This window comes from Tigriopus californicus, chromosome 10, assembly GCF_007210705.1.
Source record: "Tigriopus californicus strain San Diego chromosome 10, Tcal_SD_v2.1, whole genome shotgun sequence".
Taxonomy (NCBI): domain Eukaryota; kingdom Metazoa; phylum Arthropoda; class Copepoda; order Harpacticoida; family Harpacticidae; genus Tigriopus; species Tigriopus californicus.
In genome coordinates, this window is record NC_081449.1 from 15,046,088 (window position 1) to 15,061,110 (window position 15,023).

The 15,023-nt window shown below is 40.1% G+C and overlaps 3 protein-coding genes across 5 annotated transcripts; 1 reads left to right on the top strand and 2 right to left on the bottom strand.

Moving 5' to 3' along the window:
- Nucleotides 1–486: 486 nt before the first annotated feature.
- On the bottom strand, nucleotides 487–2,648 carry LOC131889196 (uncharacterized). Its single transcript, XM_059238231.1, has 4 exons — nucleotides 2,335–2,648; nucleotides 1,848–1,989; nucleotides 1,520–1,767; nucleotides 487–1,434 (listed from the first exon to the last, which is right to left on the bottom strand). The coding sequence occupies exons 1-4, from the start codon at nucleotides 2,486–2,488 to the stop codon at nucleotides 641–643; spliced, it is 1,338 nt and encodes a 445-aa protein (XP_059094214.1). The 5' UTR covers nucleotides 2,489–2,648; the 3' UTR covers nucleotides 487–640.
- Nucleotides 2,649–2,989: 341 nt separating this feature from the next.
- LOC131889197 (uncharacterized) lies at nucleotides 2,990–5,666 on the top strand. Of its 3 annotated transcripts, none has more exons than XM_059238233.1 (7): nucleotides 2,990–3,197; nucleotides 3,897–4,074; nucleotides 4,151–4,281; nucleotides 4,350–4,583; nucleotides 4,651–4,853; nucleotides 5,236–5,420; nucleotides 5,493–5,666. In XM_059238233.1, exons 2-7 carry the CDS (start codon nucleotides 3,949–3,951, stop codon nucleotides 5,655–5,657), a joined length of 1,044 nt encoding a protein of 347 aa, XP_059094216.1. In that variant the 5' UTR covers nucleotides 2,990–3,197; nucleotides 3,897–3,948; the 3' UTR covers nucleotides 5,658–5,666. The 3 variants fall into 3 exon arrangements, with proteins under 3 accessions (XP_059094216.1, XP_059094217.1, XP_059094218.1); XM_059238234.1 differs by having other exon boundaries at nucleotides 2,990–3,154; XM_059238235.1 differs by having other exon boundaries at nucleotides 2,990–4,074; nucleotides 5,236–5,404; nucleotides 5,493–5,657.
- Nucleotides 5,667–8,111: 2,445 nt separating this feature from the next.
- LOC131889199 (uncharacterized) lies at nucleotides 8,112–9,029 on the bottom strand. The gene is made up of 2 exons (XM_059238237.1): nucleotides 8,928–9,029; nucleotides 8,112–8,862 (listed from the first exon to the last, which is right to left on the bottom strand). Exons 1-2 carry the CDS (start codon nucleotides 8,953–8,955, stop codon nucleotides 8,153–8,155), a joined length of 738 nt encoding a protein of 245 aa, XP_059094220.1. The 5' UTR covers nucleotides 8,956–9,029; the 3' UTR covers nucleotides 8,112–8,152.
- Nucleotides 9,030–15,023: the final 5,994 nt, after the last annotated feature.

Sequence of the window (15,023 nt, forward strand, 5' to 3'; positions counted from 1 at the left end):
TTCCTATATGAGCAACATATATCATCATACATGATAAACGTTATTCTCCACCGATTAGGTGGCGGTGCTCATGTTTAAATTTGTAGCAAAATATTCAAAGATTTAGATAGAGACTTTAAGGTTTATCAATATCTTGTTGTTGTAGGTTAGGGTAGGGTAGGTTTGATAAGGTTAGGTTAAGTTTAAAAAAGTAGCACCGCCAATTAATCGGTGGAGAATAACGTTTACCCATCATACATAGATTAATGTGTTGTATGGAGTTAAGAGCTTCTTGAGATTGACATTACGTCTCAAAAGGATAGCTAAATGTAAGCAAAGACTGCCATTGCCTGAAGGTATGGACAAACAAAGTCGAAAAATACAAGGGTCAGCTTCAGTTTACTTTCAAAGTGCACATGATTCGATGCGATGGTTGTTTTGTTTACTGTGTACGCCACTCAGACCATCCGAAAGAGGCAAAACAACAAAAAATCAATGCATATATACTCATGGTTATGAATACACTTTATATTCCAACGCATGGTCACCAACTGGTGGCATATTTCAGATATTTGGAAATCAACGTTCGTTTGTTTGTTTTGTATATGCACAATCAAACTCTTCAATTAAGTTACATTTCCAGCCCAGGTTTCTGGACAAATTACGTCAGATCATCGTCATCCTCCCCAGCCTCGGCCACGTCTTCGGAGCCCAGTCTCTCACTGTTACTGTTTTGGCGTGTTAGAGGTCCAGAGGGGAACTTGGTTATATCGAGACGGTTTTCATTCACGAAATCCACCGATATCCGCCTCGAGTTGACGGCACTTGAGAATCTAACAATGCTGAGATTGGACTGATCGTCCTCGTCATATCCGTCGAGATTATCCTCAAAGTCACTGAAGTCCGAAGGCTTGACCTTAAACTTGGCCATCCTTGATTTGTTATTGCCGCCCCCTCCGCCACCTTTCTCGAAGGAAGTGTCCTTTAAAGGCTCCACACCGTAGACGGGATTGGGCTTCACTTGGACGGGCTTCACTTTGAACCGCGAGGATAATGGGGAAGCCTCCTCTGGGGTAGGAGGAGTCAAGGTAAACCGGCCTTTGGTGGGGACAGATTTTCCGCTCTCTCCGTTGGCCATCCCATCCACAATGTCCGGAGAGCCATTGGGTGACTTCAGCTTGCTGTTTGGATTAATTTCATCGGACTGGATGGCCTGGTACTGATGAGATTTGGGCTCCTTGTAGATTCGCTTTTCTGGTGTAGTGGACGCTGTTGTGGAGCCCCTTTCCTCATCCGAATCGAGGGCACTTCGTTTGGCGGCTGCAGGGTTGGCCATGAGATGCTCTTTCGAATGTTTCTTCCGGCGCTTCCGGATCTTTTCTCGAACATTGAACTTCATTTCGGATTCATCCAGGAAATATCCATACATGACCAAAAAATCTGGGTTGCACACACCTGAAAAGAAAAATAATAAGGCCAGTTCCCAACACTACGAGTCTGGAGGGTGCACTTTGAGAAGGGGGGGTTGATGAGAATATACCTAGAACCATGGCGGTGAGCCAAAGCAGAATCGCAACGCCAAAGATCGCATCAAATGCAATGACCAAGACGTACACCACGTAGTAGGCATTAGGGTGGCAAAAACGCTCAGACTCGGGATGTGCAAGATCCGGAAAAATGGTGAAGATGAATCGTGTGGCATCCACGAAAAGACAGATCACGAACACCACAAACACGTAGGTCACCGCTTGGACCAAGCTCAAACCCGGATGCGTATTGACGTCAAATCTGAAAATGAGCACGAAAATTCGTCTCAATCTTTGTGCTTTGCGTCTTTCATCACACTCCTCTATGAATGCGAATAGTACCTTCCATATTGGTGTTGCAATCGCTTCCACTGGACGTAGGTGATCAACCTAAGCATAATCACCACGGTTCCGGCTGTTCCGCCAAAGAACAGGAACCTGGCCAGACGAGGTTCCGCGGGACATTCATTTTTGTACAAATAACCTGCAAACGAATGCAAACAACAAGGTGTGATTTGAGGATAAGACGCTGACTTTGCTCGAGTCACGATCGGGCACAGGCAAGTACAAAATGCCAGTCAAAAGTCAAGAAGCCCTCGATTATAAGTTGCCTTTCTGGCTAAACAAGACTTTGGACAGGTTCCATTCCAGTTCAGTTCGAATCTACCCACTGGTTATTGGTGCTAGAATATCTCGAGGTTTCGGAGCGAACCCGTCTCACTAACCATGAAGATGACCATGATTTCACACAAGAACCTAACTAGTTCTTCTTTCCCCTTGCTCCAATATTGGTCATGTATTGGACATGAATCAATTGCCCATTCCTTACCAATGACAATCATCATGATTTGAATAGGAAATGTCAGCCAAACTGCAATCGAGAAGGTCTTGGCCACGACCTCGAGTTCGAGGAAGTGATGCGTGTTCTTGATCAACTCCTTCGAGTACACCGAGGAGTTGTCAAAGTCCGTCTTGGAAGACATTGTGGCGCCTTAGTAGGTCACTTTAGGGTTATAACACCAATGCAAAACAGCAATAAGTCACCAAAGTCGAACACACCGGATCCCAGACCACATTGATAAGACTCGTCAGATTACACCGGAATTTGACACACTCAACATTTTTATTCCACGGTTCGTCGCTTGGTCAAAACGACTCTTGTTCTCCCTGGAAGGAACTGAACATGATGGTGATGATGATGATGATGAATTGTACGATTTTGAAGGAGAAACCTGTTCCTCTTTCAAAATTTGTTTAGCTTAGAGCTAATTTCAGTGTGTTTCTTTGGCCCCGTAAAATCCGTATCAACTGTGGGCAAGACGTGTCCGCGTCCAATCGCCTCTGGCAACAACAATCACTGAAGACCCAAAAGAGCCTCCTCACAATTCACCATTCACTCTAGCTCTCCCAAAGATCTCTGATGGCGAGAATAGCTCCAATGGCAACACATAGCGTTACACCCGCACTCACCAAGACTAACTAATCTCAATTTTCATTGGCATTTTTCTCTATGACCAATAACGTTGAATTGATCGGATTAGCAATGAGTTCGAACCAGTTCCAAAATATGATCACTTTTATACTTTTCGATACAAAGAGCGTAACATCTGAAGAGAGCTGTGTCTGTGTGTAGACCGTGGGTCGTCTTTGTAAGTGGAATTGTGAGAACAGCAGATCTTATAATTTGAGTGGGTATGATTGAAAGTGAAAGTGTTTAGCACCTCGTTGAGTATAAAGCATTTGTTCGGGAGGTCTATTGTTTTGCAACAAAAAGACGAAGTCGGAGGGTTTCAAATAAGTTGACACAAATGGCCGTTCGTGATCTTAGGGCAATTCATACACGGGCAAGAATCATTCATTTAATCTTAATACTGGACTATTTCTATTGCGAGTCACAAAAATTGTAAGATCATTAAGTAAGCAATACCTAGATAAGTAATAACTATAACTGATTTACTATAATATTGCTGGGGATTACATTAATTGTAGCGGTAAAAAATACAGTGAAAAAAGAATGGAACAAACTAATAGAACTTGTTTGTGGCAAATAGTCATGCCAGCTCATTTGAAGGAGGTTAAAATGTAGACCAATGTAAGACCAAGGATGGATTAAGCAGGTTCAAACAAAGTCAAATTTAAAAATGGCCCTGAACGTTCACAAATATTTTTTGCTTTCAAATTTGCACTTATCACTACGGTTTGCTCGAGCTGTAGACCGTAGAGAAAAAAGAAATCGTTTGGATAAAACACCAATGAAATATTTATTTTAACATGGGCAAAAGCCAAACAAGATTGATTTTTGATTCAATGTTCCAAGAGAGATTTGATCATGCAAACAGTGAGTAATTTTTGGCCATTATGTTATTGACCCTGTCAAAGACACATTTGTAGACATGGCTTGAATTCGCCTTGGAGTGAAATCTGATCCGTCACACGCTTCTCGATGGCAAGGCGATGTGGAGGCATGAGAGCTATCGTTCAGGTTATCTTGGCCATTTTCGTTTTGCAAATCATTGCCTTGATTTTCCAACCTTGGCGCTTGAACAAAATCAGTCAATGGATAAATCAGGCAAGTAGAGTACAATAGCGTTTGTAATGATGACATCTCATGCTCTTAAACTCGGGAAACGCAAGATGGGCAACAGGTTTCGACCAAACAGCAAGTGGACAATCAAACACAACCAGATGCCTCGAGATATTGGGATTTGGAAAATCCGCCTCCATTTGAGCAATTTGAATATTTTTGGCCAGCTCCTGACGTGTTTGCGTATGTTTGGTGAGGTGGATCACGTTAAACAATCATTTTTTTTATTTATGATTTATCACGCTCTTTGCTTGTGGCAGGGTGGCAGACGGCTTTGACGAGATTTGTTCCGCTCTGACAGCTTTTAAACAGCTCAAGTCATTTTTGGCGCCCAAACCGCAAAGAGACGACATTGACTACATCTTAATGTATCCATCTGATCTTGACTGGATTAGCCAAAATGAAGCCATACAGTTGCTCGAGAAATGGACAGAATTGGATGGGATCCTTGAAGAGGTCGAGATCAAGTTGGAACACATCCGACAAGACGCTGTGTATGTGAACTCGTGCGTCACATCTTATTTTTTCTTATTCAAATTCCAAGTCCAAAGTCAAATTTAGGCTGAGAAAAAATCGATTGACTACGCACGCATTCAGTTTGATGGAGTACGACAAGATTCTCCTGTTAAACGCAAATGGGATCGTCTTAGGGAATATGGACCATCTCTTCACTCAAAAGGAGGAAAACGTGGCACAAGCCCTCCTGTCGGCGGCCAAACATTCTATTCAGGAGTTGACTCATCCCCAATCCAAGCCTTGTTTTGGTGAGCAATTAGTTCACTTAGAATTGCCATGATAGAAGTTCCATACGAGCCCCAAAAATACATATATTGCCCTATATTGACATGTGCCATGTCATATGAATCGAGCTGCTCAGCCCCTAGAAAAACGCCTTTTGCCTCGTCAAAGTGCTCGTCTAAACAATCGTGAATAGCTGAGCGAATTGTGATGGACTGTCTATATATTATTGCTGCCTTTATTTTGCTCATGAAAAATGCAAAACCACTGGAAGATGTCATTAAAATGTCATCATCTCGGGTCAAAAGTTGCGTTTGTATAATCAGACAAAAGACGAATGACCGAGGTCCACTTTAGGTTAGGTTTTAACAGATCTTATTCGGCCGATGAATTTTGCACTCAACCTAGGCCCGCAAAGTCCATGGGTTGCGACTAGTTTGCTCATGTTCCAACCTTTGCCAAGCACTCGAGACCGAATCATTCAATACACGAGAGGACAATCCGGCATCTGGTCAGTGGAATCAGCCATCAACTACGAATTTGCGTGTAACGACGAGCTCAATGTTTTGCCTTCCAAGTATCTATTGGAAATGGTTGGAACCAACTCCTTTGAATTATATGCGTAGAAGATATGGCATATTTTTAGATTCTCACTTTACTTTTAGGGGGCTCACAAATTCAAACTTTCCCGAGCCGTGAAAGACTACTTCTTCGTTGTGCCCCATGCAATCACGGATATCGAAAGACTTTCAAGAGAAGAAATTGAGCTATTTTCGGGTTGGCGTAGAAACCGATCTCAAACATGTGAAATAAACGAATTTGCTCATTGATTTGCCCGGTTCTTCTTTTTTTCACGAATACTTCTTTACATGCCAGTAATGTTAATCAAATTTTTGTATGGCTCTTTGGGTATGGGTTGTAATATAATGCTTGGGAACGAGTCACCAATCAGTCACAACTTGTTTGATAAGATATTTGGTCTAAAATAGAGTTAGAACTGGCCGTTTTTTGGCATTCCTGAACGTTAGGTATTGCTTGCAAAATTAATTGTATCTAAGAGCTAGCCAATCATTTGTACGCGCATACGAGTAGAACAAGCATCCAAGTAGTCATTTATATCTACTTGTATGGTTCCCCGAGAATTGGAATTAAAGCCGAGGAAACATTCCATAAAAATCCCTTCGTATTTCGTATTGAAAGTTGTTTGAAAGAGATAAGTGAGAGTTTTTGGAAACTTTCAATTTTTGAAATCATGTCAGACAGCAAATACGAAAGCCTTGCTTAAACGTGTGGGTGTTTGTCGTAAATTTGTCCAGCCATTTAGCCAATATGGTGTTGTGGCGCTCTCAGCCTAGCTTATTTGTACATAGGATCTGTTCAATCTGACCCATCCTCTCCTCAGCAGTAACCAAGAATTTCAACATCTTGCCCTTCCTTACTCATTGCAACATCTGCTCATCCCCTCTTAACTACTTCCAGTCATTTTTTTCTATGAAATCTCAGTTTTGATCATCGGTTTTATCGGGTTGACATTTCCTCTTTTTATAATCTAATTTGTGAAAGTTTATTCAACTACTTTATGTTTAGATTCTATTTTCATTGGCTTGACCATGAGTCGAAATAAAAGCTGAAAATCTTTTGAAGAAAATCATAGTGACAAACAGTTTGTTCATATCTGTATATCTTGTAGGGTTTTCTTTAATCATCTAAGGGTAAAGACACGTAACTAAGCGGTTAGCTATATTTTCAACAACATTTGATTCCAGATTTGTTGTTCTCTCTCAAGACCTTTCCGTCTTGTTGGAGGCATTTTAGAAATACTGCTGGATTTGATGTTATGAAAAACAATCAAACAGTAAAGAGAGGAGGAGAATTAACGGCAACTAATAGTTGTTTTGAGATGTAACGACAATTACATGTAGCAGAGATAACGATATGTATTTGCAAATGTTTATTTGAGTTATGTACCTGCATTCTACCGCACGTACTTTATAGATCAAAACTCCATCATGTGATGATCCGAGAGTCCGAATACTTTCAATTGGTTTTCTATTTAAAATATTGCGATACCTTTGAAGGCACTTTTCAGAAATGAATTGGTTTCACCTGAAATACTTGTAAAAATTAACTTTAATCAGGTCCTCTAAAGATGTTGGAGAAATATGAAACTACAATTCAACTCGTAATTTTTCCTTTCAAATGAAATCAATGAAGTTAGACTTTTCCTATGAATAACCAAAACCATTAAATAACCAAAAAAAAGGTATTGTGCCTCTCCGTGAACAGCAATCTTCAAACTCAGCCTTTTCCTTCCCTTAATTCGTTATTGTTTTCGAACCTTGATAGCCTGGAGGCACACAAGCAAAGCAATGGAAAACAAAGCGCGACTGGAAATTATATACGTCTTAATCATTAATTCACAACGGTCATTTTTGGCAAAAAGTCAGACGCATTTTGTAAAAACGAATAGCTGGAATGTTCAGGTTTGAATTAAAAGGCCAAATATGGACTAGATAATCTGTGGAAACATTCAGGTTTTGGAGCAATCTATTGGAGTAAAAAAGATTTTTAAAAGTCTCCATTTTTCGTGAACAACAAAGTTTCTTGACCCAAAATTTAGTTTATTGCGGACGCTTGACTTAAGGCTAAGGGAGATTTTCAGGCAAATGTGATGTTAAGCTGGTTATCTTGACCTACTTCGAATGTGATGCACGTTTGATTGATTCGAGGATCCTTACGGTCAGCGATATTCAGCGTTCATTTAAAGTGTCTCACCGAAGAAAATCCTCTCCGAAAGCCTCGTAGAGAGGCACTCAACAAATTGTCATTTCAAAATCGATCTGCCCATCTCCAGAAAATTTCACTTCCTTCCTGCATTTATGCTCATCCCTAATGTCAGATCAAAAGAAGACTCAAAGTCTAAAGAAAAAGAGCAATATTTTTCTGAACAGCAGATGGAGTAAGGCTGAATAATTCAAACGGGACCTGGATCTTAAAACCTGCATAACCTACCCTACATATTTCATGGGCTAGAAGGTATGGAATGATTTCTCCATTCGTACTTATTCCTTACGGGTATTAGTCATCGAAATAATACCTTCACAGATCTTTTGTCTGGTTTATAAAAAACATCTACACCTGCCTGGCTAAAACCCCTCGTTAACCTCTAAAACTCAACATATTAGGATGTTATAAAATGGACCTATCAAAAAGGTAAGCCAAAAAGGCTATTGAGCCAGCTAAATCATCTTTTTTTCCTCTCTAAATGCAGAATTCAGAGCCTCTTGCCTCACATATAGCACTGATTTTTCATGTATTATACATTTTAGAAACAATTCATTTTGGCCATTGGGTCCAATAGCCACTCATTGGCATTGGGTGACCAAGCATCCCAAGTAGCGGCAATATCTTCAGGACACATAGCAGTTCCAGGATTTGAGGCGTATCCAACGTTGGACCCAACAGAATCACCAATGAACCAAATTTGAAGGCTGTCCAAGAAGTACAAATAGTGACCCAATCCACCTTGTTGAAAGTAAATGGATCGACCATTGGTACCCATACCCACTTTGTTGTAAATGCCCAAGATATGGGATGGTTTAGAGGTGGCAATCCATCCACTTGAGGTGAAAGCCAAAGTATCGCAACAAGTGCCACCTGAGCCGCCACAGTCCAAAGGTCCGGAGATGGTGTTGGCACTGATTGTGGTTCCTTGGTTGTCCGGAGTGCACCAACAACTGAGGCGGTAGTTGGGATCGGCCAATTGAGCACTGGACCACGTGAAGTACTTGGCACCGGGATAGCCTTGACATTTGACCACACATTCCGCAGCCGAGTTGACCTTGTCGTTAAGGCCGTTGTTCAAATCGTTGCCAACAATGTCAAGGCCATATTGGAAGCATTCCTCTGGTCCTGCACCCTTGGGAACGGTCACTATAGGTCCAGCCTCATTCGAAGAGGAAGAGGAACTCTGGATTCCTTGGATCGAAAATAAGCAAAGCCACAACAAGATGCTTGAGATGATCATGATGCCGCCTTAAAGAATTGAGCCCTGAAACTTAATGTACTATCACAGTAATAATGTACTAAGTAGCAATTACCTAATCTTCCATGCGTCTTCTTTATCATCAAATCAAATCACTTTTATATCTGGCAAGTTCTTGTTTCTAGACCTTATATGATAAGGACTTTCAAAAGTGGGTAAAGTTGTATTGCAGTGGTCTTTTATTGGTTTATTGATAGGTACCACTCACACAGAGATGTGAAGTGGTACAATAAAACTCCGTCATAGTGAAATTTTTGAGAAGCAGCAAAATTTTCACTACAACTAGCTTCCACATTTTCAGGTCGAATAGGTCCATAGGCAGGGTTGGCAATGTTGAGAATTAGCGTGACTTTTGGATACCAAGTGGACAAAAGTGGACAAAAATGGATAACAGTGAACAAAAGTGGTCAGAACGTGTCCAAAAGGGGGTTGACAAGCAAAAACTTTTAAACCCTAAATCCTGTTATTTCTTTATCTAATCTAGATGTTAATCAGCAAATAGAATCAGTAATCATGCTTTCTTAAAATACACAGATATGAAGTAACAACTAGCCTTTTCACAAACGTTTTAATTTCCAAGATATTGCACAAAAATGTATTTTTGAGATCTCAATTCATTATCTTGATACAATACAGCTTTAGAAAGTCAAACAAATATCATTAATATATTTTGAATATTTTCATTCCCCATCAACCTCGGTTTTGCATATTAGAAAAAAAGCCGTCGAATTCGACTTGGCCTTCTGGACCATTCTACTCTGTTTTTTTTATTGATCTCAATAGAGACCTTAATCCTACCTTGAATCAAAACCAACTCTATTTGCAGGCTAGTCACGATTACTGAGTTCAAATTTCTATGGAGCCTTTTCGGCTTGTTTGCAATCTTTTTTGAACAATATCTCATCAAGCGTCGGAGATTTGTATAATATTTCACCTTTTAAGGACACCTTCAGCGATTGGTAGATGCCGAAAATACAAAACATAATTTTGAAATATGCGTAACAGCACAACATAGCAGCAACCCGTTTATAATTTGACTTTTGTGCCAAACTTTTAAGCATTTCCATGGTTCTTTTGCCAAAAAATTATCTTTCATAATGAATTATTGCATTAAAACACTTCAGCTGGTTCAGGTTCACTATTCCTCAGTTCCTGCTCCTGTAACGTTAGTTTTCTGGCTTGGGCAAGGTTATGTTAAAACGATAACAGCGCTTCTAGGTAACGCTGGGATCTGATGTCACCACTTTCTTACGTAGCGCTTTGCTTCAGTGGTTTCAAAGACTTGGCTCGACCCATTAGTACTGTTTCCAATCGGTACCTTGCTCACTTCTTCTCGTTTGAATAACAACAAATGACCTCCAAAAGATTATCGACAGAATAACCAAAAATGATGCACACTAATGGCGTGTCTAATCAAACATGCAAACAAGTAATATCAACGATAAGAAAAAAAGTGTCATCCTCGTAAAACCATAATTGCATCTTTTGTCATTCAATTGGCATACTGATCGACTTCAGAGACATATGACACAAATAAAAACCGAAATTTTCTTTCCTTCATTTCACACGCAACTCATCTTCGCCGTTGGATCCAACAGCCAATCATTGGCATTTGGCGACCAAGCATCCCAAGTAGCAGCAATAGTTTCCGGACAAACAGCCGTTCCAGGATTGGACGCATATCCAGTGTTGGACCCCACAACATCACCAATGAACCAGATTTGAAGGCTGTCCAAGAAGTACAAATAATGTCCCGATCCACCCTGTTGTTGATAAACGTTCCGACCATTGGTGCCCACACTTACTTTCCCATACAGACCCAAGACATGGGCAGGTTGGGAGGAAGAGATCCATCCACTTGAAGTGAAATACAATGAGTCGCAACAAGTGCCACCTGAACCTCCACAGTCCAAAGGTCCGGAGATGGTGTTGGCACTTGGAGTGGTTCCTTGATTGTCTGGAGTGCACCAACAACTGAAACGATAATTGGGATCCACCAAGTCGCCGCTGGACCACGTGAAGTACTTGGCACCGGGATAGCCTTGACATTTGATCACGCATTCCGCAGCCGAGTTGACCTTGTCGTTAAGGCCGTTGTTCAAATCGGTGCCAACAATGTCAAGGCCATATTGGAAGCATTCCTCGGGTCCTGCACCCTTGGAAGAGGCAGATCCTCGGATACTCTGGAGCGAAAATAGGCAAAGACACAGCAAAATGCTTGAGCGAATCATGATGATGCCCAGAAAACTGAGTTCGCTCTCAAGGTGCTTGGGCCTCTTAAATGCTATCGATTAATCTTACTCGGGTGCAGTTGCTGTGTGCACTATGATTGTGCACAAGGTCAACATTTTCTCCTTTTCAGTTACAGATCGGCTGAATTTTCGCCGAAATTTTCATTACATTTGGAGACAAATGCAAAGAACTCTAGAGAATCCGTTTCGTCCAATTTTCTGTGTCATCCAACCCATATGTTTTTATAGATGTAGTCTATCTTAAATCGTAGAATCGTAGAAATAGTTGTCTGAAATTTATTTCGGGGCATGCCAGGTCTCAAGTCCAAGAGAACACCAGGCTCATGTATGATTTTCAAGAGCCTTTTAAGGATACTCAACGCCTTTACATTTGAGGACTCTGGATCGGACTGTCATGTTTTATCGGTTCATGAGCCATTCACATACGCTTCGCAACTCCATTTATTTATATCTATAGTTAAAATTATTAATTATTTATATTATATTGGTTATAAATATATCATTTATTTACTTATTTACATGGATTATATACTATACATCTTAATGATCCGATTTTGTCTAAATCATTTGTGAAATAGTCATTGACTCAAATCTTGCGTGTCATTTGACCAACACTTTACATCCATTTTTTGTACTGTATGTGATGCAACGTTCAGAAGCAACCTGCACTGACATGTAAGAATGTGTAAAGAAAACATCTCAATGCAATTTATTATACTTTGCCTACGTCAAACAACGGTATTAAAGATAAAGAACTAACTGAAACAAGATATTAAATAACTGGCTCAGCGATCAAGGAGGATCTTTTCAACACAAGACTAGCGTGTGGATGAACTTTACTCTTGTACGAAAAAAGAAAGGGTTCAACAATTCTTGAACGAAACGATGTTAGTAAAAGATGAAAGGATGTCTTGCAGTTATGGGACTGCAAATTAACTTTTATATTCCACTAGCATTTAGCAATACGAGAACCAGTCTGTATCAGACCGTGGGCAAAAGGTTGTATTGACTAGAGCCACTATAATATAAGAGTACGCGCATGAGATTTTTGGTCCCAAAACGTCGTTTCCATTGTACTGTGGTTCTTGAGTTCACCCCCAAGGCGGCTTTTCCTGTGTTATGTATTTACTTCATTGTTGTAAAACGTAGCAAGAAAATGAATTGTGTGCATTTAAAAAAAAAATCTATAATCTTTAAGGCCTTTAAAATGACAAATTAGTCGGGCCGGAAGGTTGACAATCTCTGATAACGCAACCCTGCTTCCGGCTGTGTTAACAGGGATGCCAAAATGTGCGCCTACAATATTTGTCATAGCAAATGTCAAGACTTAGTTTCTAATTCTAGGATGGAGTAAGAAACTCATTTTTTCAACGAAATATTTTTGTGTGCGTGTTGTTGAGTTAATGGGATGATGCTAGCTTCATCGCCTTTTTCTGAGATGAGTTGGGCCATATTTGAAGTTCACTTTGGCAGTCCTGAAGGCAAGTCAAAGGTTTCTACGTTCAATGCACATGAGCCGGAAACGGCGATACTGAAGGGTGACTGTATATAGTTTTGTAAACTGTTTATAATGATGATGGTGAAAGATTTTAGGTACAAGTGGAGCCTATTTTCATTACATTTGTGTTATCATTTTTAGGGTTACTTGTCTACATTTATTCATCAAACGGATGTTTCGAGTATTGATTCAAACGTGTAGTCAAACTCGACCTGATTTAACCTAATGTTACCTCCCTGGTCTGACGCATAATGCAGGGATGTATGCCTGAAGGCGCGTTGGAATTTAGTAAAGAAGTTTGTGTCCGCCCATTCAGGAATGCCAAGTTCGTATCGGTGCATGTTTTTGAATGCCAACATTCTTGTTATTTCATGTTTTCAACAACACTTTCAATTTATACTCCACTATCGATTCCATTAAACTTGACATTTTTAAACGAAGGAAATGAATATGAATGAAATTACACTTACCTCTACCCTAAGTTGAAGTTTGGCAAATGGTAGTTTAACAAAATGTACGCATCACTTTTGCCAATCCAGGGTAAGGTTGCATCAATTGTGAATCTGAACCTTCCGAATCATCTAAATTATTATATTTTACGGTCGTAGAGACTATAAAATTAAAAAAATATTGTACCCGATTTATTTTCTTGCTACGTTTTACAACAATGAAGTAAATACATAACACAGCAAAAGCCGCCTTGGGGGTGAACTGAAGAACCACAGTACAATGGAAACGACGTTTTGGGACCAAAAATCTCATGCGCGTACTCTTCTATTATAGTGGCTCTAGTATTGACATAGTTTTGCCTCTCGGCTTCTTGAGTTAAATCATTTGCCGAGGAAAAACCCTATTTAGTTTTTCGGATGTACAAAACGAAAATCATAATCCATTTTGTTTCTTTGTCCTCAATCTTAGATTAAAATTACTTTTGACAGCCGAGAATCCCCTTTCAATGTCATACTGCAGCCGACTACTGACCAAAGCGTTGAATAACCTTAAAAAAGAAAAAAGTGTTTATGGTTTGTCTTACTGTTTTACTGATTAGGGGTACGTGTTCGTTCCAGTTCAAACAGCCGCCAATGTCAATGCTTGAAAACCCAACTATATTTAAGTTCAATTGAAATTCATAGTGTTAGATATTGTGGTCAATAATAAAGGGCTTAAGATACTGCCCTGTGACACCCCACAAGTTAATGTTAAAAAAATGGTTATGCACGTGAAACATTATTGCGTTATCCAGATTTTTCAAGTTTTATGTTTGCTTTCAGGTTATTACATGAACACCTATTATATTGAGCACATACAATATTTACCAAATCAAGAGTGTACAAAAGAGGACAAAGGAGGTACGAAAACGTAAAACTGTTAACCCACAAGCAACGACATTGAGAGAAAAAAGACTTCTCAGAAACACATGAGAATGAAATTCGAAAACAATAGGGATCCTATGTCTTGACTGCCGCCTTGAAAGAACACGAGCTGACGATTTGCGAAACTCCAGTGTTTACGAAACTAATGTGTTTAAATATTTTTTGGCAAGGTTAGGTGGAAAATGGTCTCAACATTTCAAAGAGCAGTATTATCAAGTTATGGGATAAGCTTCCTTGGAGCAAGGACGTACAGATCAAGGCAAGCAATGTGATCGGTCTCCCTGGTGTCTAGTTTGATAGCTCATTCACCTTGCTCCCATGATGATGATTAAGGATATGGAAAAGGTGCAGATATTTTTTTTTTTGCATTAGAGGCTATTTTTTCAGTTTTTGGCATATTTGACGTGTTTCATTTTATTTGCACCTTTTTTGCATTATCAGCAAATCTTGACCAAAAATGAATTGAGAAAAAGAATAACCTCCAATAGCAGGCAATTGTGTAAAAGTGAAAAAAAATCATCTCTTTGAGCCAGCTACCGCACCCACTGATCCCTACATTCAGTCATCAACGTCCCTCTCTTTTCACAAGATACCATTAGTCGCCTGCCTTACGGAACTCATCAAGGAGTTGGAAGAGCCTCGAGGGTAGAGGGCTACTCGAAGGTATGATCTAACAACAAGCAAAACAGGACTCAAATGGAACCTCATTCCTGCGGTCCTTTTTCTCTTATTTGTTTGGGGTCATACATTTGAGCATCGGCCTTTACAACTTCTGGGGGAAATTAACAACAAAACAGTCCCCCCTTTTGCTCAAACTGCAGAAAACACCATTCTGGCATAATAATAGTCCTCATACCCACCTGTTGGAACAAGTGATCTTATTACCAATGTGGTCTGATAGAGAGACTAAACCAGTGAGTACCTACGAAAGTTGGCCCATGGTTAAATGGTTGGGAAGGTCAGCCAGTTCCTTCGGTGGTGCTCAACCCTACATAGTATTAGGAGTGAGTGCAAGCTCTCTCTCTCTC

Bases quoted from the DNA above. Each gene is read 5' to 3' on its own strand.
- LOC131889196 (XM_059238231.1), bottom strand. From the start codon at position 2,488: ATGTCTTCCAAGACGGACTTTGACAACTCCTCGGTGTACTCGAAGGAG. The intron at 1,990-2,334 runs GTAAGGAATGGG...ATTCGTTTGCAG, and splicing joins AATCATGATGATTGTCATTG to GTTATTTGTACAAAAATGAA. The intron at 1,768-1,847 runs GTACTATTCGCA...GCTCATTTTCAG, and splicing joins TTGCAACACCAATATGGAAG to ATTTGACGTCAATACGCATC.
- LOC131889197 (XM_059238233.1), top strand. From the start codon at position 3,949: ATGGCAAGGCGATGTGGAGGCATGAGAGCTATCGTTCAGGTTATCTTG. The intron at 4,282-4,349 runs GTGAGGTGGATC...TGCTTGTGGCAG, and splicing joins GACGTGTTTGCGTATGTTTG to GGTGGCAGACGGCTTTGACG. The intron at 4,854-5,235 runs GTGAGCAATTAG...CACTCAACCTAG, and splicing joins CCAATCCAAGCCTTGTTTTG to GCCCGCAAAGTCCATGGGTT.
- LOC131889199 (XM_059238237.1), bottom strand. From the start codon at position 8,955: ATGATAAAGAAGACGCATGGAAGATTAG. The intron at 8,863-8,927 runs GTAATTGCTACT...CAATTCTTTAAG, and splicing joins GAAGACGCATGGAAGATTAG to GCGGCATCATGATCATCTCA.